Source organism: Colletotrichum tamarilloi (assembly GCF_030869305.1).
Source record: "Colletotrichum tamarilloi strain Tom-12 chromosome Unknown Scaffold_7.1, whole genome shotgun sequence".
Taxonomy (NCBI): domain Eukaryota; kingdom Fungi; phylum Ascomycota; class Sordariomycetes; order Glomerellales; family Glomerellaceae; genus Colletotrichum; species Colletotrichum tamarilloi.
The window spans coordinates 129,216-151,687 of NW_026849390.1; the positions used below are offsets into that span (position 1 = coordinate 129,216).

Consider the following 22,472-nt stretch of genomic DNA (forward strand, 5'->3'; position numbering starts at 1 on the left):
GAAGTTCAATTAATCATAGTCTCTCTGCCATCCTGGCCTGTGATCCACCACACTCATTCCACAATCCTCAATCTTCAACGATCCAGCCCCTTACACAGGCGGCCACTCCGGCCGACCAAAAGGACACAAGTCCGGTCCGCCCGCAGCAGCCTTGATGATATCCGCAGCCTTCTCAGCAACAGCATACACAGCAGCCTGAATATGCGCCCCCGGAACGAGCGGCATGATCCCGGCATCGACAACGCGCAGGTTGCACGTCCCGTACACCATCAGCTCCGCGTCCACGACCCCGCCCAGCTCCAGCGGCATCATGCTCGTCGTACCGCTGGGGTGATACTCGGTGCCGACGAGCGGCTTCAGCGCCGCCATGAGCTCCGTCTCGTCCGTCGAGTTCAAACGCGGATCCTCCACAATGGGCTGGAGAGGCGTCATTGCCTCCGTGCGCATGAGGCGTTGGATGAGTTGTAGGCCGAGACGGATGATTTTGCAGTCGAGAGGGTCGGCACAATAACGAGGGTCAACCACGGGTCCGTCAAAGATTGAGGCTGAGCGGGGGCAGACGGTGCCGCGAGACAGGGGCTTCTGGTTGGCGATAGACATTTGGCCCCAGGAGGCGGCGAGGAGCTCGTAGGCGCCGACGTCCGGGCGGGCTAGGTGGGAGAGGACGAGGCTCTTTTGGCGGGTGTAGCCGGATTGTACCGTGGGTGGCGTGTCGAGCGGGAGGAAGGTGAAGGAGGATTGGTTTGTGGCGTGCTGGAGGAGGGGTTTCCATTCGGATGCGTGGTATTGGAGGCTTGGGAAGGCGACTGTGTTGATCAAGGGAGCAGTCAAAGGGCCTATTGGAAATGTTAGAGATGATGGTGTAAGTAGTTTTGAGAGTATTGACGTACCGGTGTGGTTTGTGACAAAGGTGGTGAGTGCATTGTCGAAGGCGGCGCCGGTGAGGTCGCGAGAAGTGAAAATGGATGAGTTGGAGTCTGTAGTTCGAGTCAGCTACATGGTCATCTTGCGAGGCAGTGAGAAGAATGACGACAGGGCTCACAGTCGAATTCAAATTGGGCCATGGGATGATCCTGAAAGTTGTTTCCGACACCTGGCAGGTCGATCTGTACAGAGATATTCAATGACTCCAAGACTTTGCGGGGACCAATGCCCGAAACCTGAAGCAGCGTGGGCGACTGAATCGCGCCGGCAGCCAAGATGACCTCCCTTTTGGTAGTGATTGTTCTGTTGATGCCAAGGGGCTCAGATGAGAACTACAGACAGCTAGTCAATAGGTCGCCATGGATCCGAGACCCCATCATAGGAGAACGGATGATGACTTACATCAACCCCAATGACTCGACGACGGGTTCCCTCCTTGGCGAGCGAGCCGGGCAAGCCCACAATGAGACGCGTCGCGGTCTGCCCGGTAACGACGTGCAGGTTTGAACGCGAGATGGCCGGATCGAAGTAGCCTGTTCTTGCATCGGAGCGGGTCTGGTTGGTAGGAGACATGCTGGACGGGACCATCATGGCTCCTGTAGGGTCGCCCGTGTTAAGGTCGCCCGAGAGGTGGATGCCCATCTCTGACAGCCCGTGAATGACATGATCTGTGAGAAAGTCAGAATAATGAACCAGACTGGATGGTGAGAGGACTGTACCCGACGAGTTATAGAAGTATTCAGGGTAAGCGACATTGATGGGTCCTTCTGTGCCATGAACCGACATATCCGGGTGAATGTTGAGGCGGTCCTGGGTATTTTGATCAATATTTGTGGTATACGTCTCAACCTGTATTTTCCGTCAGTCTTGAAGTTCTCATTCCTTTACTGTCATCTTCATGTGAATTTCATCAAACTCACCTTCTTGAAGTAGGGAAGAAGGCTCTTCCATCCCCATCCTCGATTTCCCAGCTCTTCCCAAGCATCAAAGTCCGCTGCCGATCCTCTGGTCCAGCACATGCCATTCGTGACGGAACCGCCGCCAATGACTCTGCCCTGGCTGATCCCGCGCGTCTTGCCATCGAGAAACGTCTGAGGAGCCGTCGTGACGCTCTTGCCGTATGGCGAGGGCGGTGTGAGGCCGATGTAGCCGGGCGCGATGACCCTGCTCTCCCGTCCGTCGAGCTCGCCAGACTCGATCACGAGGACAGTCGCTGGCGTATGGTCAGCTTTGTCAAGGCGCGCGCGCGCGAATGACGATGAAGGAGAAAGAAACTTACTGTTTTTATCCTCGCTCAGACGGTTGGCGACGACCAAGCCTGAGAGACCACCGCCGACGACGATGTAGTCATACTCTTCGAGGAGGAACTTGTCGATAGTCTCGTCGGTGATGTGTAGGGCGTTCGAAATGGGAAGCAACACCCAAGATAAGAATAGCAGCAACGCCAACGTCGAATTCATCATGGTTGAAGTCGAAACGCGCCCTGGGTAATATTAAGAATAGAATCGTCGTCGTCAGGGCTCAAGAACAAATGCCCTTCCAAAGTGTATGAACACAAAAAAAAATATGATGAAGTGGAAGTTATTGACTACGAATCAGCGAAAGGAAAGAAGAAAAAAAAGGTCAAAAGCTTTCTGATTAATGAGAGTGAGAAAGAGCTCTTCCAAGTGAACGTCTTGATCAAACGAATGGACGCAAGGCTTAGTCGCCCGGCCTTGACGGTGTTGACGATGTATACGGACAATGAGAAAAGAGTGAAAGGAGGGAGTCACTGAGGACTCACCAGCGCATGACTAGGCACCAAAAGACTCGATCCCGTCAAGTATTATATCCATTCTACATTACCAAACTCGTTTCTTCTGCCATTTTGATGATGTTTCTCGAGTACTCCACGCATATATCTGGAGCACCTCAGTCCAGCGAGACACAAAGTGGCACGAGATCGTGTTGTAAGTGAGAGTTGCGGAGACCACCTCAACCTACGAGTTCGTATTCTTGGCGTTCCCTTACCCACAGCAATGTGTCTGAAAATACACTAGAACGCGTTGCAAGTCTTCTAGCTCGCAAGTCCTTCTTCTTCGCCCTATTCCACAGCGTAGAGACTCATGGAAGACTGTTTTGCAGAGAGACTCAACTTTCTTATTCCGACAGCTGCCCCTCCTTCATCTGAAGTTGACTCAGCTCGCGCAATCAAACCGTCGATCGTCACAAGCCATCGGCTTTCACGGCGGGCTAATTTCTTTGGCGTACCGTCCTGTTGGACATTTCAAATTTGTCGATGATGTTTGCTATATCTGACTCTGATCATTCACTGTTTCATGCGCAAGACTCCAGCTGAAATCACTTGAAATCTTCGGCATCTTCGTAGATCCAGCTTCAATACTGGGGAAAGTCCCTCAGGGGATCGATTGAAAAGCAAAAACGGGCCCATCTAGTCGGGCCATCCCCTCGGGTGGTGTTATGTCGATCATCAAGGAAGCCGGAGCCTGATGTAGAGCTGAATAGAGATCCCTGCAGCATGACCAGCTTCAAGATCAAGACGATTCGGCGAAACTACACTTCGAAATGATGGGCGAAGATAAACCTAGGAAAAGAAGTGCTGATACTCATACAAGCACGACCCTCACGGCTTCAACGCTGACGCGCTTCTTCTTTTTCTCAAATCAAAAGAAGATGGCTGTATACCATTCTTAGATTCATCAAACTTAATGCAGTACCAGATATTCGGGCGTTACCATAGCCCATGGTGCAAGTGCGAGCTTCTGTCATGCGATAAATTGAGAGATAGACATCGGCGATGGCTAGAGCCTCTCGAAATCGCCAAGTCAACCATTGTCTCAATGCGGAAACGTGGATTGGACTTTGGCATTGTCTGTAGGTCTTGCAGGAGTTTGGATCATTTCCTTGAGAAGATTTTCAACGTTTGGATGGCAAATTTGGAAGGAAGTACGCGGGAAGGAAGATATGCGAGGAGGTTACACGGAAGGGACAGTGCCTAGGACGGCGCGGACGGACAGTTCCTTCGCAGTCGGACGATGGATGATCGGGAGAGGACCCACCTTCAGGCGTTTGGGCCAATAGAACGACACATGAAGTAATGTCACCTCTCCTCCTTCCAATCGTCCTGTGACGCAAGAAATGTTTCCATCGTTTACCTTACACCTCAGACTGCTATCTCCAGACTTAAAGATGAGCATGTTGAGACGAACCATCACAAGCAGACACGACGTCTTTCGCCGGAGCATGGCGGGCGCTGTCCGCTACCTACACCTTGCGCCCCCGTTCCTCCTAGACGATTATACGCCCCGTTACATGGCATTGACCTCCATCGATGAATCCAAAAAGCGATCAAAGGCCTACGCCCATCTCTCCAAGTGCAACCTCTGTCCGCGACTTTGCGGTGTCAATCGTTTCGAGACGACTGGAATGTGTCTGATTGGCAATGACACCAAGGTCAACGTGATTGCTCCGCATTTTGGTGAAGGTCTGGAGCAAACCTCTCCATCGCATCCAACGTCTTTTCTCAACCTCTCAGAGGTTCTGCGAGATCGTTTGGACTGACCATAATCTAATCTAGAACCTTGCGTCCAAGGCCACAATGGCAGTGGCGCCGTATTCTTCTCGGGTTGCAATCTGCGTTGCGTATTCTGCCAAAATCATGACATTGCACATCAGCGCAACGGCCAAGACTTGACACCCGAGGAGCTGGGTGAATGGTACGTTAAGCTACAGCAAATCGGCCGTGTTCACAACATCAACCTCATCACCCCGGAACATGTTGTTCCCCAGGTTGTCCTCAGCATACTGCATGCGAAGGAGCTGGGCCTGCGAGTGCCAATCATCTACAATACCTCCAGCTTTGATTCGTTAGCGTCTTTGGAGCTGCTTGATGGCTTGGTAGACATCTATTTACCTGACTTCAAGGTATGGGAGTCGGCAACATCCAAGCGGTTGCTCAAGGCAGACGACTATGCCGCCACGGCTCGCGAGAGCATTAAAGCAATGCACAATCAGGTCGGTGACCTGTGCTTTACTGGAGATGGCATCGCCAAGAGCGGTCTCCTGGTTCGCCATCTTGTCATGCCCGGAAAGAAACAAGAGGGACATCGCATAATGCAGTTCTTGGCAGAGGAAGTTTCCAGAGATTGCTTCGTCAACATTATGGAGCAGTATCACCCAGACGCGCACGTTGGCAAGTCTAAGAGACGCAACAAAAAGAGCACCGACACCCAGGACGATGAGGTCCGCTATAGCGAAATCAACCGAGCCGTATCGGGAGACGAGGTGTCCTCGGTCCGAAAGGCTGCGGAAGCGGCTGGTCTTTGGCGGTTCTGCGATCCTCCTCGGCACGACGGCTTCAACATCTGAAAAGAAATCCCTTACATCAAAAGTAACGATAGTAGGTGCTTTTACGGCAGGCTTGAATTTGCTCCCTCAAGAAAGTAGGATGCCCCTGCACGGGTAGGACGGCCGCAGATGTATGGCGACCCAGACCTCTCTAGCAGGGATGCTCGTCTGGATTATACCAACAGCCCGTCCGTTTTTATGATGGCGTCAACAACTACAGCTACGTGAGTGACGTGGTTGTTTTGCTACCAATCGCATCAGTGCTGGCATAGTACCCTCTATAATCGTGTGGTCCTCATATTAATGTTTAGATCCACAACTGTGTTTCAGTAGCTCTTAAGCCGTTCATTCACCTCAAGTCTACGTTTGAGAACTATTGGGCTGACGAACATACAGGCCAAATTGCCCATATCTATTTGCAAGTGCAAGCAGATGGGCAGATCTGCCATGCATACTTCATTAGCAAGCCGCATCTGCTGCGCATTCAGGTATTGTTTGGAAGCACAGATCGCACCGGAGCTTCAACTGCGCCATCTTGTTTGCCGAATGCCTGCTCTCTCTCAGACGTACCGGGCTAAATCGGGATTTCCCTTGCTCACTGCATCTTTGCTTCATCAAGTTCGATTAGAGCTTTCGGTCTCGGATATGAGGATGTCGCGGCGAAGGGGCCTCATACTTCTGAACCCCTAACCTACCCTTTGTCTCGAATTTGCCAGATCGGGACACAGTCGGAGTCGACTCTCATCGGTTATAGCCTATATCTGATCGAACAGGACCAACTGTTCTCTCTCGAGAGACAATCTTGTCGACGCTAGTACCGTTGTTTGTCTTTGCCCCTCATCATGAATCAGCATGTCGAAGCTCCAGTCTTCGTTCCTTCCAACATCAAGAATCAAGATTCTACAACATCGTCCGATGACTCGGCCTCGACCAACTCCCCAGACCTGTTATGCCTCAGAGGATCACGAATACTTTGTACTCCGGCAGTACCATCACCACTCCTGGCCGCCCTGAGACTCGGTCGCCCGAATCCAAGAGCCAGTGTCAACACGACCACCGAACCGGATTCTGGATGGTCTACTGCAGCATCACCGCTTTCTTTCGAACAATTATACATGGAAAAGGCATATCTGATGGATTCATTGAGCAAACAGGGCGAACGCGAGATTAACCTCATGCGAAGGCTGTCGATCCTCCAGGAGAATGTTGACAGTGGGTTGCCCTCTGACGAGCGCCGCAAGGCAAGAAAGAAGATAGCTCTGCTCAAGAGCAAGATCGTCGATGCCACGGCACAAAAGAAGATCATTCTCCTGCGGCTCGGCGATATCTACGTGGAGCTTCAGAGCCACGAGACCTGGATGCAAATACAACACGAACTCTACGAGAGAAGATACGCATGGTGGTCCGTCGATTCACCCAGTGCTTCCGCTCATGCTACAACACCGTCCGATGTAACATCGATGATACCGACGCCACTGAACGCGGCCTCCCCGGTATTCTTTCCCGCGGGATGTCATCCGGTATACAATACGTGGGACGTAGCGGCTCCTCGCTTTGGAGAGCATTGGTATGAGGTGTATGATACAAGGCCAGCTGGATCATGGGCCGATTTTGGTCAACATCCTGAGGTTCTTGCTGAAAAGTTGGGGAATCATGGCTTACAATTTGTTTATGGGTTGAGGGCGGGGGATCCGCGGCAGGATGATATCAAAGGCCAGGACCAGGAATCAAGCCAGGAGATTGAAACTCCGACATCGGGCAGAAGAAGTAGTCTACCCTCGTTGAAAAGTCTCTGGCCAGGGGTTGAGGGGCTACGCAGACCAGGCGAAAAGGAAAACGAGCCAGTATCGCAGGTCTATCAGAACTAACTACCCGAAGCATGGTTGTACGGCAGACAGGCGCAAGTAGATGAGCCCAGCCTGTGTGTGCTTTTAGTGTTCTCGTGTCTCATCCAGATGGTAATTGCAATAAAGCAGGGTAGGGAATCTTTTTTACTATAATCATCAAACAAGGGCCGCCTCCAAACTCCTCGACGTGCCTCTTTTTAGAGTTTTGTGTTTATTCCTGGCCATGAATATACCACAACCGTCACCAACGCATCCAGTCTCACTCATTCACCGCCAACCACCTGCCACCATGCCTCTATAACAAACAAATTTGTTTGATACTGTCACCAAGGCCCATGGCGTGGCGGGGAATGTCCTCGTCTGAATTGCCCCGCTTCCATGGGTCCCGGGTTCGAGTCCCGGCTTTCTCTTGTAAAAATCCGAGCCTCATTTCGCATGAGTTGTAGCTCGGATCTTTCGTAAGCCTCCTCTTGTAGGGGGCTGAGCTTTTGTTATTTTTTCTTCTTTCGTTGCCAACTGCGAAAGCGAAGCTACCTCGTAGCATTCGTTCAGCTCGTGCGTGACAGACACTCCGCGGCAGCCAGCCAGCCCCTTACGCAAACTCTCCAAACTGGCCGTCGTCGAAACCCAGGTCTTGTGCGGATTTCCTGTTCTCCCTCTTCTTGTCTCGGATATTGGCAGCGCTCGGAGGCGGCGGCAATCCGAAGCTACCAGCACCACCGCTGCTCTTAGGCGCGCTCGGCGGCGGCGGAAGAGAGAACCCCTGCAACCCTCCCGCTCCTCCGCCGGGGATCTCGGACCCGGACTCGGTCCTCGCCCGGCGCCCAATCTTTGACCCGCCAAAGTTGATGGTGATGGTCTCGCCCTCCTTGAGACTGTAATCCTTATTCTTCTCCTCCTCGGCGCGCTTGCTATTCTCAGCAGCCTGCTTGGCGTGGCTGGCGTCCAGCAAACCCAAACTCTTCTGCGCCTCCTGCAGCGCGACGCCGAAGTCGAACGCCTCGCTGCGCTCCTCGAAGCCGACGCCCAGCACCGCCTTCCGGCCCTGCCCGTCCATGACGCGCACCGCGAAGAAGCGCGACGAGTCGAGCACAGGCTCGACGGCGTTGATGGAGGTGTAGGGCGCGGCGGCGAAGAGCTGGCCGTTGGAGGGGTCCTCGAGGACGATGTCGACCTTGATGTGGTTCTCTTTCGAGGTTATGCCTGCGGGTGCGCCGGGGGCCACGGGGACGACGGCGGAGCCTACGCCTACTGGAGTAGGGCGGGCGGCGGCGGTGGTCTCCCAGGCTGTTTCGAGAACGCGGAGGCGCGCGGTGAAGATTTGGCGGTCGGTCCAGCCGGCGGCGGTGTAGCCCTTGTTCGAGGTGAGGGGCGGGATGTTGTAGACGTGGGCGCCGGAGGCGATGAAGAGGATGCGCTGGATAGCGTCGGCTGGGAGGGGGTTGCCTGTTGTGGGATCGAGTTGTTCCATTGTGTTGTGTTCTTTGTGTGCGGAACAACTGTGATGGAGTTGTAGATGAGGTGTTGGTGGTGGAGGTTATGTTGATGGAGAGGAATATAGCTTCAACTACTGTCAGGGAGGGGTAAGAGGATGTGCTTGGGAGCTTCTACGGGTGTCTCGGTCTTGTAGAGGTAGAAGAAGCTTCATGATGGAGAAAAGAAGCAGAGGGAAGAGAGAACGGGGTTGAATTGCTTGCTTGTATTCAGGGGAGGGGGGGACATGAAGGCTTACAAGGACGGGAGCTTGATTAGCTGGGCATTGGGTGGTGTCAGTGTTTCGGGAGTGGAGGGGACCCCGCTGTCGGTAGTGGGATGCTTTCAGGGTGACGGTGACGATACAGGGCGATGAGACCGCTATTTCTGTGGTGTTGTAAGGACCCTGGACCGACGGGGGGCCCAGACGGAGGTGTGCACCTTGCGTACGGGCTCGGAGGGCGACTTGGAAGGCTCTGGAGTAGATAGGTGGGTACTTATGAGATACGTGTAGATAACGTGTGGCGTTAGGTAGACCCATATCGGAGCTTCCGGTGGTGAACCTAAGAAGAGCCCCTCCTAATTACCCCGCCAAATCAGAGCCATCAATCCCTTTGGGCGTGGTCGCAACGGCAAGCTCCATTCGGTCACTCGTGGCCCGTGGGAATTGAGTCACTGACTTTTGCCCAAAATTTCCCAGAGCTTCAACACTAAACCCCGCCATCGCGACTCTCAACTCAACGGCCCACCACCAACTTCGCACCGATTCCCCTCTAAACACACTACCGATATCCTACAATCTTCTCGGCGACCGCTGTCAGCAGCACTGACGACACCGAAACCAGCGTACGAGTTGCATGCTGCGCAGGGCCTTGCCCATCTTCCGAATCGAATCCTTCTTCACATACATCACCATGGCCACCGGCGACCTGACACGTGCGCTACCCCCTTTCTCTCTGCCTGACAATCTACTTGCGTTCAAACGTGTCACGTTAAAGGAACCCAATACTGACAACGTGACTTTACAGCAGCTGGCGACAGCCAAAAGTCCTCCACCGACATCCCTATCCGTATCAAGACAAGTGATGCCATCGAGTACGGCACAACCCACTCTCAACGTCCATTTCAAGGCTAACCCTTCTTCCCCTACAGCATCGTCTCAACATATCACTCCCTCCTCGAGGACCCAGACCTAACAAAACCCGTCGCCGCCATCGAGGCCCTCATCGCCCTCCTCAACGCCTCGGGCACAACCACCGTCTTCGAGACCCTCGACCTCGTCAAGCGCGCCTCAAACACCCTCCACGCATCCGTCAACAACCCCGTTCCCCTCCAGGCCGGCACCGACCTCTTCCTGCAGTACCTCGTCTCCTCGCTTAAGCAGCAAGAAGGCGCAAACGCATCCGCCTCGGCCACCGCCGCCCCCTCCCCCTACCAGTCCTTCGAAGCCGTCCGCACCCACCTCCTCCGCAACGGCCGCCTCTTCGCCTCCCGCGCCATCGCCGCCCGCGACCGCATCGCCGACGCCGGCTGGCGCTTCGTCCGCGACGGCAAGGTCGTTCTCACCCACGGTGCCTCCCGCGCCGTCTCCGACCTGCTCTTCCGCGCCGCAGACCAGTCCGGCGACGGCGGTGTCCGCTTCAAGGTGGTCTACGTCCGCGACGAGCACCGCCCCGCCGAGTCGGACCGCGTCGTCAAGGAGCTCCGCGATAAGGGCATTCCCGTCGCCGAGATCGCCGAGCCCGCCGTCGCCCACGTCCTCGGCTTGCTGCGCCAGGTCCACATGGTCTTTGTCGGCGCCGAGGCCGTCACGCAGAACGGCGGTATCATCTCGCGGATGGGCACCTATCAGATCGCCAAGCTGGCAAAGCAGGCCGGTCTGCCCTTCTACGTTGCCGCCGAGTCCCACAAGTTTGTGCGCAAGGTGCCTCTGGACCAGCGGGATCTCGGTTTCCAGCAGCACGTCTTGGACTTCCGGACGGACGGTGCCAGCGAGCAGCCTGAGGATGCGGTAGACTACACTGTGAGTTTTGTCACACCCACAATCCCACATTCCTCATTTTCAGACTTGATCATAATTGCTGACAAAATTGTCCTAAGCCCCCTGATTTCATTTCCAACCTCGTGACAGAAAATGGTGTCAAGCTACCCAGCTACGTGTTTGAGCAGCTCCTCGACATCTATGGTAGCTTGAACGGTTGACTCCCCCTACAAAACAACACATATATACCCGCCTAGGATTTTCAAATGTTTCAAAATTCGGAGACTCTCCACGATCGCAAATGATGAGAACGTGGGCCTTGATGCCCACTTGGGGCCGGCCGCAGACATGCCGGGGTCCGGATGGTGGAGACGAAGAGAAGTCTCGCCGGCGATAGAGAGCGGCGTTTCAATGCCAGAGTCCGATGACCAGGCGTATGGTAAGGGAATTGGCCGATCATGGCCGCTTGGTAAAAAATGCTCTTTGCAGCGGCAGGTAGTATGACCGTGAATCGGGCAGGTATAAGGTACCTGTCACTTGAATAGACGCAGGCGCCTTGCCGGAGAAACTGTCCTGCTGACCACGGGACGGGAGAGACTTGTCGGCAAGAAATGCCCTTTTTAGAACTCGAAATAGAGTGAGGAAGAAACAAAAAGTTCAAATTTTCAATCATTCTCTGCTACCTGCGTTCACAGCGCATACATGCAGTGTACACGGAATGAACGCTCACCAAATGACCTGCTCAAATATACGAGAGTATGCAACCAAGACTCCTGCGAGGCGGACGTCTCGCACCGTACCCAAGGTACCTTACCTCACTTTACCTGACGCACTGCGCACGAACGGCCTCACGATGAGGCGGGCGGGCAAGGCAACCCTTCCCCCTCCCCTCCCCTTCCCTTCTCCTCACAGCCCGAGGTGTCTTCGCCCTGCACTCGTAATTTGTCCGTGATAGCTACTACCCCATAATACAACAAAAGACGGGGAAGGTCCAAGAAGGTGAAAAAGACCAAAGGGAGGGGAAACCGACCGACCGACCCCCACGGCCTCTTGACGTCACAATTTCCAATGTGGGAACTGTCCACGCGCGCAGTATGACCTGCATACGCAGTACGCCCGACCAAGGGGTTTGCAGGAACTTTTTTTCATGGTCCGGGGTTGGGTTGGAAAAGGCGGGGATGGATGGATGAATGGATATTGGATGGATGGATGTCCGGCATCTCGTTCTTGTTCCCGAAAAACGATACGTAACTTGAAAGGTAGGTAAGGTACCCGAGAACCGAGGATGCGGGAGCTCGTGAGCGGCATCTTGGATCGTCAGTACTCAGCAGTGGCAAAGACCATCGTCGCGGTCAGCCAACGTAGGCTCTGGTAAGGCTTTTCTTAGCGAATGTGAATCTTGATTGATGATATCCCGCTCAAGTCGGCGGAAGTCGCCTGGTTTGGCGAAAAGTAGTAGTACAGTGAAAACGTTTCTCGATGCCCAATCTCAAATCGAAGAAACGATAGCCAGGCCACCCATAACAAACCCAAAGTAAGAAACACGACACACCTAGATATGGAAAACCCGTGTGGATGCCCCTTGATTCCTTTTTTCGTTTCCCCCAATAATGCTCCTAGCAAGATGAGACAAGACCAACAAATACTCAAGCTTTTTGGGCAAATGCCAAGGGAATGGTGCGAACGAAGTTGTGTCGTTCTCGTGGCGAAAGCAGTGTTGGACTGATAGCCTTTACCAGAAGGGGTGTGATTAAGAGAGGTAATACTACATTAGTCGATGAAAACCAGCAAAATGAAAAGAAGGCAACTGCTTATTTGATATCCCTGACAAGTCTTGCGCCGCACCAGGCAAAGGGGTAGTTTCGTTGATACCAGTTGACACTACAAATTATCAGTACATAGTACCAAGACATCGCCTACACAGTAGCCGACTTACAATGATCTTCTGCCGGCGATGCGGGGATGCGTTGACCACGATCCTCCAAGCACAATGTTGTGCTTGCCATCGAAGAAGTCGGCTACAGCTCATAGTTAACAGGATTGACACTCTCGGGAAATGCAAGTTTCTTACCCGTGTACTGAGGGTATAGAGGCATAGGCTCGAACCCCTCATGGCGAGCAAGGGGCGTGCTGGTCCACTCCCAGACACCGCCGAGCTCACCCTGTCCCGCGAGGCGACCGCCGTCGGCCGTCACGGGAACCGGGTGCCAATGCTGCAAGCCGACATTGGCACCATCGAGGTCCGCGAATAGCTCCGATCGAACCTCCGCGGCCTCAAGCGACTTCTTCTTTGGTGGTGTTTCCTCGACTCCATCATTCGACAGGTGGCTAAAGTAGGGACGTCAGCCTCTGAGATCATTCAGATCAGCTAAATATTCAACTTACCCGTTGACTGCTGGTACCGTCCTGCCCAGCGTACGCTCAGCTTCCATCTTCTTCGAGTTATGAACGTAAGTGTAGATGCTTCGAGCCTCCTCAAACGTCGGGATTCGGCCTCCCATCCATGCTGCACATCCAGAGAGTTCATCGAAAGATGCGAAGATGGGCCAGTCCAGAGCATATTTCAGCGGAACCAAGCCATAAACCGTGCGGACTGCAATGCCGTCAAGGAATGAATCAGGGACGACACTATCCCCGTTCTGGTGTCCATTCACATGTCCATTTGTAGTGCCATTGACATGACCGTTTGTGTGGCCATTGACGTGACCGTTTGCATGCCCGTTGACCCCGTTGACATGACCATTTGTATTTCCATTGGTAAAAAATGTTTGTCCATTCGCGTCAAGGACCGTGTCAGAATCGGGCTCTGCAGCTTGAACATCGGCCCATGATGCAGGGACCTTTTTGATGTGGTTTTCAAACATGTATTGCGCATACTATTCTGGTCAGCCTTGAACTGATCTCGCAGAATATCTAGTCACTCACCTCCTCATTTGTGATCGGTCGTCCTTGTGCCTGGAACGCATGAACATTGGCAACCCTTGCAGGTCTTTCGTTGTCCCTAGTACCACGTGAGTTGTGAATATACGTTTCAGAGAATCGTTGCTTACCAGCCAAAGTACCCGTTGACGCCAGCGTCAAGATCAGGCTCGTCCATGCCTACAATAATAGACTGAGCAGGTACATCGTGCCACTGGTTGGATACCCGGGACTGGCGAGCTTTATTGGCCAAGCGCTTGAAGTCCGGGCGCAGAACATCAGGAGGAGGGACAGTCTTGTCGCTCTGGAGCATCATATAAAGGAGCGTCTCCATGTGCATGATCTCGTGCTCAAATCCCACCCAGATCCCTTGAGCAGCAGCTCTGGGGATGTTATTGATTCCATTCTGGTACTGGTCAAGTAGCCTGGATCGTACACGCTGCTGGTACTGAAGAATATCTTCCACTGCAGGCCATTCATCAGGGATTTCGGAATGAGAGTGGCATTGCTCCGGATTGTCGACATCAGGGTCGATGCCCCGCTCAAACATTGGCTGAAAGTGGGCTGGCTCAGTCGGAGGCGTCCTTGTAGTTTTGCACAACTGAATGTCTAGGAACCCGGGGATATGCCCAAGGTAGAAGATGCAAGCATTGCGAAGCTTGATGGGTTGATCCAGCAACTCCTCTCTTGGCAGCATTTCCTGTGTAACAGCATCCCATGCCGCCCACAACGCCTGCCAATCGTCCAGAGTAGGACAGGGCGAAGAAGCGTAAAGTTCGGGGAGACGACTGAAGGGCATTTTCCTCTTCGAAATCATGTGGATTCCTATGATCAAGTCAGCTCCCGAAATGAAGATTGGGCTTCCAGCCAAGATGCGAGTGATTTTCGCTGCAAAATATAGAATGATTGAAACTCGGTCAGATGATCGCATCGGGACCAGTGAGATCCATCATCTTACGATCCGGAGACTGCACAATGCCTTTTTGGGCAATTGGATCCACGTAGCCGGCCAAACGTGGGGGAGGCTTATGGGGTGCAGAACCATCCTCACGAAGGATGGCCACCATCGGCCTTGATCACTCGGTTTCTTATGCGAGGGAAAGATTCCACTTGCCATGCTCGGTTCCTTTTGTCCAACAGTTCGTCTCGACCAAGCCTGCCATGTTCCACAGATTCTGGGCTCCCAGTTGAGAGTATTTCAGACTCTGCTCAACTTGGATGCGCTCGTGTTGCCTTACGAGTGCTCCCAGAACGTATGTGTCTCGAACGGGCGAATAGAAAGCTTGGTGACGTCCTCCTTCGTCATCGTACACATACTCACCGATGACCTCCCAGTCTTTGAGCTTGAAGGCCTCTTCTCCTAAGATCTCATTGGCGTTGGCGAGTCCGTTGAGGATGAACCTGCAGAGGTCAGTCAATGCGACTCAAACAGTGATTCACGATACACCTACGCATGCGTTACTCCTTTCTGGTCTTAGGATTCTAAGTGTTAGCACAAGGATCTGGTGAACTTGACGAGGTAGCACAATTACCATTGTAACCATGGCTGTAGCTGAGATTAGCTAGCTGTAGACCAAATATGTACGGAATTGAAACTCACTAGACCTTGGAAGGATCGCAGCATCCGTCAAGCCCAATCAGCAACTTGTCCGACTGCGTCAGAACGTCGCTGAAGTGCTTGAGGAAACCGGCCGCATCATCGCGCTCGAAATTTCCTACACAAGAACTCAGAAACATGCCTAGAGTTGAGAATCGAAGATCCAGTTTCTCCTACCTATGCTGGAACCCAAGCTCAAGATGCACTTGGTGCGTGCCAGGTTGGATGGCTGTTTCAGCCATTCCCGGCCATCATCATAGGTTCCCAAAAGACCATGGCATTTGACGTGATGAAAATCAGGAACTTGAGCAAGCGTGCGTTCCAATTCCTCTCGAGAGAGATCGAGTGCGTAGTAATCAATGTTCTTGCCGGCGTCCTCGAAAGCCTGCAGCAACAAACAAACTTTACGAAGATTGCTTCAAGAAAAGGTCAGAATCATCTCGTTCGAGTCATCATTCATCAAGTATTCACTGACCCACTTCCCAACTCAATGACCATAGAATCGGGTGAGATATTCTGAGCGATCTCTTTTGAGTTTTTCTCAAGAACCTCGATTTCGTTGTTGGTCAGGTAGTACTCTTCCAGATATGTGATCTAGGGTAGTTGTTAGCGTTGATCACGCAAGATGTGGCTGAGCTGAGGAGCCCTCGATCAGCACTTACATCCTCAAACAATTGCAGGCCCCGTTCATTGTAGAGAAGCAGGGTCGGCAGCCTCCGGGGTCCGTTTGTGGGGTTCCACATGGAAATGATGTCGTCCTTCAAGTTTGTTTCGACCGCAACGCGTCGAATATCGATGATGTCAAGGCCATGTTTGCCCACGGGTTGTACTGCCAGCTGCTTATTCGCCTTGATACTGGCGTGGGAAACGCTGTCCTGAGAGACGGCAAGAGAACCCATCGTGACAAGTAATTGGGTTTACGGAAAGACAGTGGCTTGAGTGTTGAATACAGGACGGATACAAGAGAGAGGAACAAAGGTCAAGGTTATATGAAGAATGTTGAAAGTAGCATGTGCAAGACAACATATGCTTTCGAGACGAGAAGAACGGACGAGTACCTTTACCTTATAGGGGCCACAGCAAAGTTACTTGGGTTCTCCCAGACCGGCGGAGACGCCGGCAAGTATACGACGGTACACGTTGGTGTTGCCATGCTAGCAATAGGGCATGTTCGAGACGTGCACCAAATGCTGAGTGTGGATTGTCAGACGTACAATTGGTGACTCGGCGTGCCATGGTTTGCCATTCTGGTCTACAGTGCAGCTACTTGACGGAGCTGAGAAGTATTTTGGGGATGTTGGTGGCCAGCGTGAGCATGTGTACGATCGGGGTACTGAGCGCCAGAATGGGATCAGGTGAGACGGCAACACATTGAGGACTGCGTTCGGAAGTACACTAAAGGTATTCCGGTTCCGTGGACCTTGTACCAGTCAGTGCAATTCCTTTGGTCATAACGTGCAGATAGAAGAGGAGCGTGACAGCTTCATCCTTGACAGAGAGTGGGAGAGGTTTGCAGTTGAGCAAATCAGCGGACGTCATCTGAGGCGTATCCCACGCCCCACCGAGGGGGCAGCCACGCTACTATTGCTGGAGCTTGACGCGGATCACCGGATTCGACATAGTTGCGGTACCTTGAGTATTGGAAGCGGCCGTTGTTGCGCCCTACTGCGCGGGAAAGGGTAAGCTCCAAGAGACCTTTATTTGGCATTTGTTGTCTGGTCGAAAGACATCTGGCGAAAAAAAAGAAAGTTGTGCGGCATCTTGGCGAGGCTCGAAACCGCAATTATCAGGGGTGTCGGGAAGGTTGCTTTGCATGCTCGATACAAACTTCCCCGCGGCTAAGGCCATCCTCGCAGCTTCCAGAACGAGCTTTCGGGTGTCTCCAACAAACCAAACGCGCAGCATCCAATTCGAGCCAGGCCAGCCCTCATTCGCGAGTTTGAGACTCGTGAGAAACATCAGAATTCGGAGTAATTCGGCGCTTGGAGAGCAGTAGTGAAGCTGGCTACAAAAATGAGAAAATCTGCCAATTTAGTTGCAACTCCAGAGTTACCACAGCTCTTCGAAGCTCTTCCGAAGCTCTTGAGAAGCTCTTCATCGGTTGGCGAGGTCGCCTACACTAACGTGACTAGCTACCATCAGTGGATGTCACGGTGCGAACTGGTGTCCCAAGAGCCACCAAAGACGAGGAGCGCTTGTTGGCCTGGGCTTCCAGATCGGCACAAAGGCTGCAACCCCGGCCCAGGTTAGCTGCAAACCTCCCTGAAGCCTGTGGGGGTGAGACCAAGTAGAGGGAGGGGCCAGAAGAGGTTCCGACACTTACACGATACGTCTTGGTGAGCCTCAGCCCACCCAGATGACCAATCCTGCCAACAACAACGGGTCATACTGCGTGTGGGTGAGGATATGTCGACGTCATGTCTCCTCTGGCGGGACATGGCAGCAAAAGTGCTGGCTCCCGGCTAACCTTCCCATAGTACTTTGGAGTTATTGATGCTGTGACTGGCACCCAAAGAACAGCCAAAGATTCCACATGAGGGCGGGGTAAATCAGGTACCGTTCCAATTGAGTTACCCAAAGGGCGTGCCGATCTACTGTCCCCGTTGCAAAGCGCAATTTATGACAATGCCATACTGCAAGGCAAAAGTCAAGGCGACGAAAGGGAAGCTCGACAGTAAAGCGCGATTTATGCATGACATGATTTCCGTCCACGAGTGCGGGGAAGCTGTTGCGTGTCGGTGTTACCTCCGTGCAGCTTCTCTTCCCGTCTGCCAACCCCAGTAGGCTTTGTGGTCCGAAACAGCCCACGGAGGATTTTGTCGCGTTGCCGTATTTCCCGAGGAATGCTGACAATGTTGGACATGGGATCATCGTCGGGGATATTGAGGATCGTATATGGCCGAGGATTCTTGCGCCAATATGCATCTGTACAAGGGCCTGTGGCCGGCATGGTCAAGACAATCCGGCCCGGTACCGGTGTGCGCGCCGTGGGGGGGGGGGGGGGGGGGGACAGTCTGTTGGTTGGGCGGGCGGTGGGGGTCGCGGGGGCGGGGGGGGGCGGGGGGGCGGCGGGGGGGGGGGGGGGGGGGGGGGGGGGGGGGGGGGGGGGGGGGGGGGGGGGGGGGGGGGGTCCCAGATACCTTCGGTGAAGCTCGGTCAAGTTTAGGTAGAGCGAGATGGGCGAGCATCGACATCTGCCTTTGTTTGACGGCCAGATTGACACTACTCGGCAATCTCGAGTTCGAGCGAACCGGCTGGAATATTTGTGCCTTGCATAAGGCTACAGATGGGAAAGTTCCCGTGACATTGGTGCTGGGGGGAACGTCCCAACGGCGAGGAGCAGCTTGATCTTCCCCAGATTGATAAGCTTATCTATCAGTTGTCTCTGAAGATCGCTCGGCCGGTTTGAGTAGTGACAAGGTAGTCCAAGGTGGGCGCCGGGGCCAATCGAGGAGGTTCCTGAGTTCTCCGAGATAGATAAGGAACCGCGGCCCGCATCAGTAGATATTCGTGGGGCCATCGGGACGGACGTCGTTCCGATACCATCGCCATCTACCTATGCTGTGAGGCTACGCCGTCGTTCTCGTTTTCGCCATCGTGGAGAGTGGAAACCTAGGAACAACAAAGATGAGTGAGCACTATACATCTGGCATATACATGGGTACAAACAGCACAAACGACTCACCTCTGTAGTAGTCAGCAAATAAGCCGTCAAACCCCCTACTGGCCGATTGATAATAATAGGTGTAGTGAAGAGTTTGTAAGACTTTCGCAATCTGCATCCGAACCGGACGGAGAAAAAGTACGTCTACGGCAGTACCAAAAACCACATGTGGTGAAGGAAGGAATGGCCGATCAACCCCGCGGCTTCCTGAGAAGTACTTGCCTGGATGCACGATACCCTTCCTGCTAGACTAAGAAAATTCTATCTACTTGGAAAAGCAGCACCGATGTCGACAGCGGGACGTCCAAAGCTTGAGAATCACCAGTCGTCAAATGTTTCCTGGAAGGAGTTATCTTCCACACCACCCCAACTTCCGGCCACGACATCGCAGGGCAACATGTCTGTTGCTAGATTGTATCACTGGCGTATCTCGGTTCTTTGATCAGGGATTAGTCAATATGCGACATATCCTCACGTCACTTTTTTGTCATCTGGCTTCGCGGAGGTCCGATCTACGGTCTCTCTCAAGTATTTCAAAGTGGCAAATGTCTTCCAGGTATGCAAGTTCCTCTTCTTATGAGTAGTCCTATCTAATATGCAAAAGGTATCACCTAAATCCAAACAACCCTATGCAGCAAACAGCTTCCAGACCGAACCCTCCATAAACGCCACCCAATGCTATTCCATAAATACATCACGAATACTTCATAACCCCGGCTGACTATGACGACTTGTTCGGCTTCCACGCCTTGATCCACTTGCCAATGACCTTCACCTCTTGCTCAATGATCGCGGCATTGTCTTCGCCGTTGTTCAGAAGAAAGTCTGGGACGTGGTTCGCTCCCTTGACCACAAAGGTAGCCGTCTGCTCGGTGGTCTTGACCGGTCCGCCAGGGCGATAATCAGAGTTCATCGATGCCGACCTCCAACCGTCATGCTCGCCATCGCAGAAGAGGACATTCTTGAACGTGGCGTTCCAACCACCAGTCCAGTCGTTGAACATGGCCGCCGTGAATCCCTCGGAGCTGGCCGGCTTGAATCCAAACGTTTGTGGGAAGCGGAGATCGCACTGGCGCTGGCGGTCGGCAGGCCGCACGTGTGATGACACGATATTGGTGCCATCCGACTTGGGCGGGCCGACATGCCACCATCCAAAGGGTTCGTTGCAAAGCTGCCAGGTCCAACTGCGATCGGCGCTGAGGTCGTTCGGCCTGTTGTATCCCACTGCTTTTCCATACAAGTCGCATGCTTCCTCGCCCTCGCAAACCTTGCTATACCGGCTGTACATATACGATGTATATCCTTTCCACGCAGCCTTCAAGCCAACACCCGACTTTTCGGTGCCCTTGATAATGTTGCCGTTGTTCGTGCTCGTTTCGATATAGTCACAGAACTCGTATACCGCGGTCTCGTTGCTTGCCCACTCGATGATGGGCCTCAGCAGGTACCACGCAAAGTCGGCATTGTCCTCAAGAGTCTCCAAACCAAATTCTTCCTTCATGGCATCGATCTCCTTGGCGGAGCCCTTGTCAAGCACGCTGTCTACTTGCTTGATGACAAGCTTGACATCGGCAGAGCAGGCTCGCGGCAGGGCCTGCTCAATGGGAGTAAAGAACTGCCAGAAATCATCAATAGCCTGCACGACGGCAGAGCTTGCATGGTAGGCAGCAAAGGTGCCAGGTGCAATGACAGATGTCCACGCGGAAAGGGCGCCAGGATAACTGCCACCGATTAACACCCAAGGAGACTTGTCTGCGTTGGCACCTTTCTTCTTGTCGAAAGGAAGCTCGACAGTTTCGGCGAAGTGGGTGTTGTCATAGATGGCCTGCGGGACATTGAGATACTGCAAGGTGTCGGCTGTGAAAGTCTTGAAGGGGAGAGATTTTCCGTAATACCGGTCTATAATGGTGAGTGTCAGTTTAGCAAAGTCTTCTTGCGGACTTCCCAACAGCTGACTTACGCTCCATCAGGACAATCGCGCCTTTATACGTCTCAGCATACAAGTATGTCAAGGTGCCGTTTTCCAGATAACCGGTCAGGCCCTCAGCATCACCTTCACCACCATTCAACATGAACACGGGATATCCTGGCCCGCCCCAGTGCTCCGAATTATACCAGTATCTTTGTTTGAAAGTGCCCTTGGACAAGTCGGTATGGTCTAGATACTGGTCGAACGTGCCGTTATGGACCTGCGTCCCCGAATGCGCTCGACGTTGGAGGCCACCCATCTTAGGGAATTGTGATAATTGCGGCGCCTTTAGTTGTGGGGTCGGAATTGAAGCCATCACAGTGGCTGCGAAGGCCACTGCGGAAGCGAATATTGATGCCTTCATGATGAAACAGGTGCTCGACAATGTAACAAACAAGAGAAAAGGGAAAGGTCTTGCTAGAGGGTTGAAACTGATGGATATTCAGCTAGACTAATACCTAGAGAAGCGTGTCCTCCTCGATCATATATCCTTCAACCCCCGGCTACTCCAGAGAGCCTCGGACACTGGGCCCTACATCGACAAGGCCGCAATATCACTCAGCCTCAACCGCAGGTACAAACTACCGTGGAAAGGAAGAGAACCCCAGCCAGTGCCCAGAAACTAGTATCGCCGCAAGAAGGCTCTCAATCTAGCAATCTGACAGTCTAATGACCTGTTCTCTATTTTCTCCGCGCTGGACACCAGATTTCGGTCCATGTACGAAGGTGTGATTCGGGCTAGAGCCTGCTTAGGCGGGGGGTTGAAAAGCAACTCCTCCGAGTGCGCCTCCACCATGCAATGGCAGCATGGCCGGCGAGGTAAGGCAATATCCTTGGCAAAAGGACTAGCGACAAGTTGACTGCAGTATTTCAGGTTCATCGGTCAGCTAAGCGGTCGCCTGGTAGGGCCAACATGGGACGGGCTGTTGAGGTGGATGGACATGCAGCCCGTGGGATTCGCTAGTAAGCTAAGCTTATTATTACCCTCAAATCCTGGAAAATCCTACATTGGAGCTCATGGACCGGGTCGCCTGCAACGCACGAATGGCTGGCGTTGCCGCGTTGGTTGTTGCTATTCGTATAGTGTGGTCGGGTTTAATCCTCCCCGCCTGCCTCAGCCCCGAAAAAGCTGCGGCCACCCGCGTCGCCTGTCTCGCTACCATTTTGTTTTTCCTTTCCATGGAGGGCTGTGCGGCCGTGCATTCTCGCCGGCTGCTGATGCCCGCTGGATCCTGCTTCTTGTTTGCTGCTGCCTAGGCTGCAAGAAGCCCCTCCAAGGCTGGGCTGAGAAGCTGACTGCATGACCAACCTGGTCTAGTTTCTATTTTTGGGACGAACTTTTTGATTACCAACAACGGTTCGATGATACTGGGCGATAGTCCTCGTTGGAAAAGAATTTTGCTCAGACACGCCGTTGCCTGCCCTAACCGTCCCTACTGTCCTGGGCTCCCGTTTTCTGTGTCTTTACACTCACGGTCCGATTCTTGTCTCGAGGCACCGCAGTCCGCCCCCACTCCGTCCGTCCCGTATCGGTCCTGTAAGCCCCGGGCCGGACCCGCACCCCACACCGGATCCGAGTCTCGCTGTCCTCCCCCTTCCCTGTACTACCTTACCTTCCGATCGGGTCGGCATTAGGTATCGTCCGAACCCACCGCCCGGTTCGGACCGGGTGTAACAGTAACCCCCCTCCCCTTTCCCAACACACATAAGTACAAACAAGGCAAGTCGCACAGAACCGCACAAACCGCCCG

At 53.3% G+C, this 22,472-nt stretch overlaps 7 protein-coding genes across 7 annotated transcripts; 3 read left to right on the plus strand and 4 right to left on the minus strand.

Moving 5' to 3' along the window:
- Positions 1 to 90: 90 nt before the first annotated feature.
- On the minus strand, positions 91 to 2,387 carry CTAM01_02986 (GMC oxidoreductase; the record flags this gene model as incomplete). The annotated part of the gene is made up of 7 exons (XM_060519024.1): positions 91 to 836; positions 891 to 977; positions 1,043 to 1,256; positions 1,327 to 1,592; positions 1,644 to 1,773; positions 1,845 to 2,137; positions 2,204 to 2,387. The coding sequence occupies 7 exons, from the start codon at positions 2,385 to 2,387 to the stop codon at positions 91 to 93; spliced, it is 1,920 nt and encodes a 639-aa protein (XP_060386023.1).
- A 1,726-nt stretch (positions 2,388 to 4,113) lies between these two features.
- On the plus strand, positions 4,114 to 5,292 carry CTAM01_02987 (radical SAM superfamily protein; the record flags this gene model as incomplete). Its single annotated transcript, XM_060519025.1, has 2 exons — positions 4,114 to 4,402; positions 4,502 to 5,292. 2 exons carry the CDS (start codon positions 4,114 to 4,116, stop codon positions 5,290 to 5,292), a joined length of 1,080 nt encoding a protein of 359 aa, XP_060386024.1.
- Positions 5,293 to 6,113: 821 nt separating this feature from the next.
- Positions 6,114 to 7,139, plus strand: CTAM01_02988 (uncharacterized protein; the record flags this gene model as incomplete). Its single annotated transcript, XM_060519026.1, has 1 exon — positions 6,114 to 7,139. The coding sequence occupies one exon, from the start codon at positions 6,114 to 6,116 to the stop codon at positions 7,137 to 7,139; it is 1,026 nt and encodes a 341-aa protein (XP_060386025.1).
- Positions 7,140 to 7,710: 571 nt separating this feature from the next.
- Positions 7,711 to 8,589, minus strand: CTAM01_02989 (uncharacterized protein; the record flags this gene model as incomplete). The annotated part of the gene is made up of 1 exon (XM_060519027.1): positions 7,711 to 8,589. The coding sequence occupies one exon, from the start codon at positions 8,587 to 8,589 to the stop codon at positions 7,711 to 7,713; it is 879 nt and encodes a 292-aa protein (XP_060386026.1).
- An 859-nt stretch (positions 8,590 to 9,448) lies between these two features.
- On the plus strand, positions 9,449 to 10,793 carry CTAM01_02990 (initiation factor 2 subunit family protein; the record flags this gene model as incomplete). Its single annotated transcript, XM_060519028.1, has 4 exons — positions 9,449 to 9,527; positions 9,620 to 9,686; positions 9,744 to 10,614; positions 10,692 to 10,793. The coding sequence occupies 4 exons, from the start codon at positions 9,449 to 9,451 to the stop codon at positions 10,791 to 10,793; spliced, it is 1,119 nt and encodes a 372-aa protein (XP_060386027.1).
- Positions 10,794 to 12,383: 1,590 nt separating this feature from the next.
- CTAM01_02991 (uncharacterized protein) lies at positions 12,384 to 15,987 on the minus strand (the record flags this gene model as incomplete). Its single annotated transcript, XM_060519029.1, has 13 exons — positions 12,384 to 12,453; positions 12,509 to 12,590; positions 12,644 to 12,900; positions 12,958 to 13,448; positions 13,498 to 13,573; positions 13,623 to 14,316; positions 14,813 to 14,892; positions 14,943 to 14,964; positions 15,024 to 15,037; positions 15,092 to 15,206; positions 15,266 to 15,504; positions 15,564 to 15,682; positions 15,751 to 15,987. 13 exons carry the CDS (start codon positions 15,985 to 15,987, stop codon positions 12,384 to 12,386), a joined length of 2,496 nt encoding a protein of 831 aa, XP_060386028.1.
- Positions 15,988 to 19,473: 3,486 nt separating this feature from the next.
- On the minus strand, positions 19,474 to 21,517 carry CTAM01_02992 (serine carboxypeptidase S28; the record flags this gene model as incomplete). Its single annotated transcript, XM_060519030.1, has 3 exons — positions 19,474 to 20,651; positions 20,713 to 21,152; positions 21,396 to 21,517. The coding sequence occupies 3 exons, from the start codon at positions 21,515 to 21,517 to the stop codon at positions 19,474 to 19,476; spliced, it is 1,740 nt and encodes a 579-aa protein (XP_060386029.1).
- Between the last annotated feature and the right edge of the window lie 955 nt (positions 21,518 to 22,472).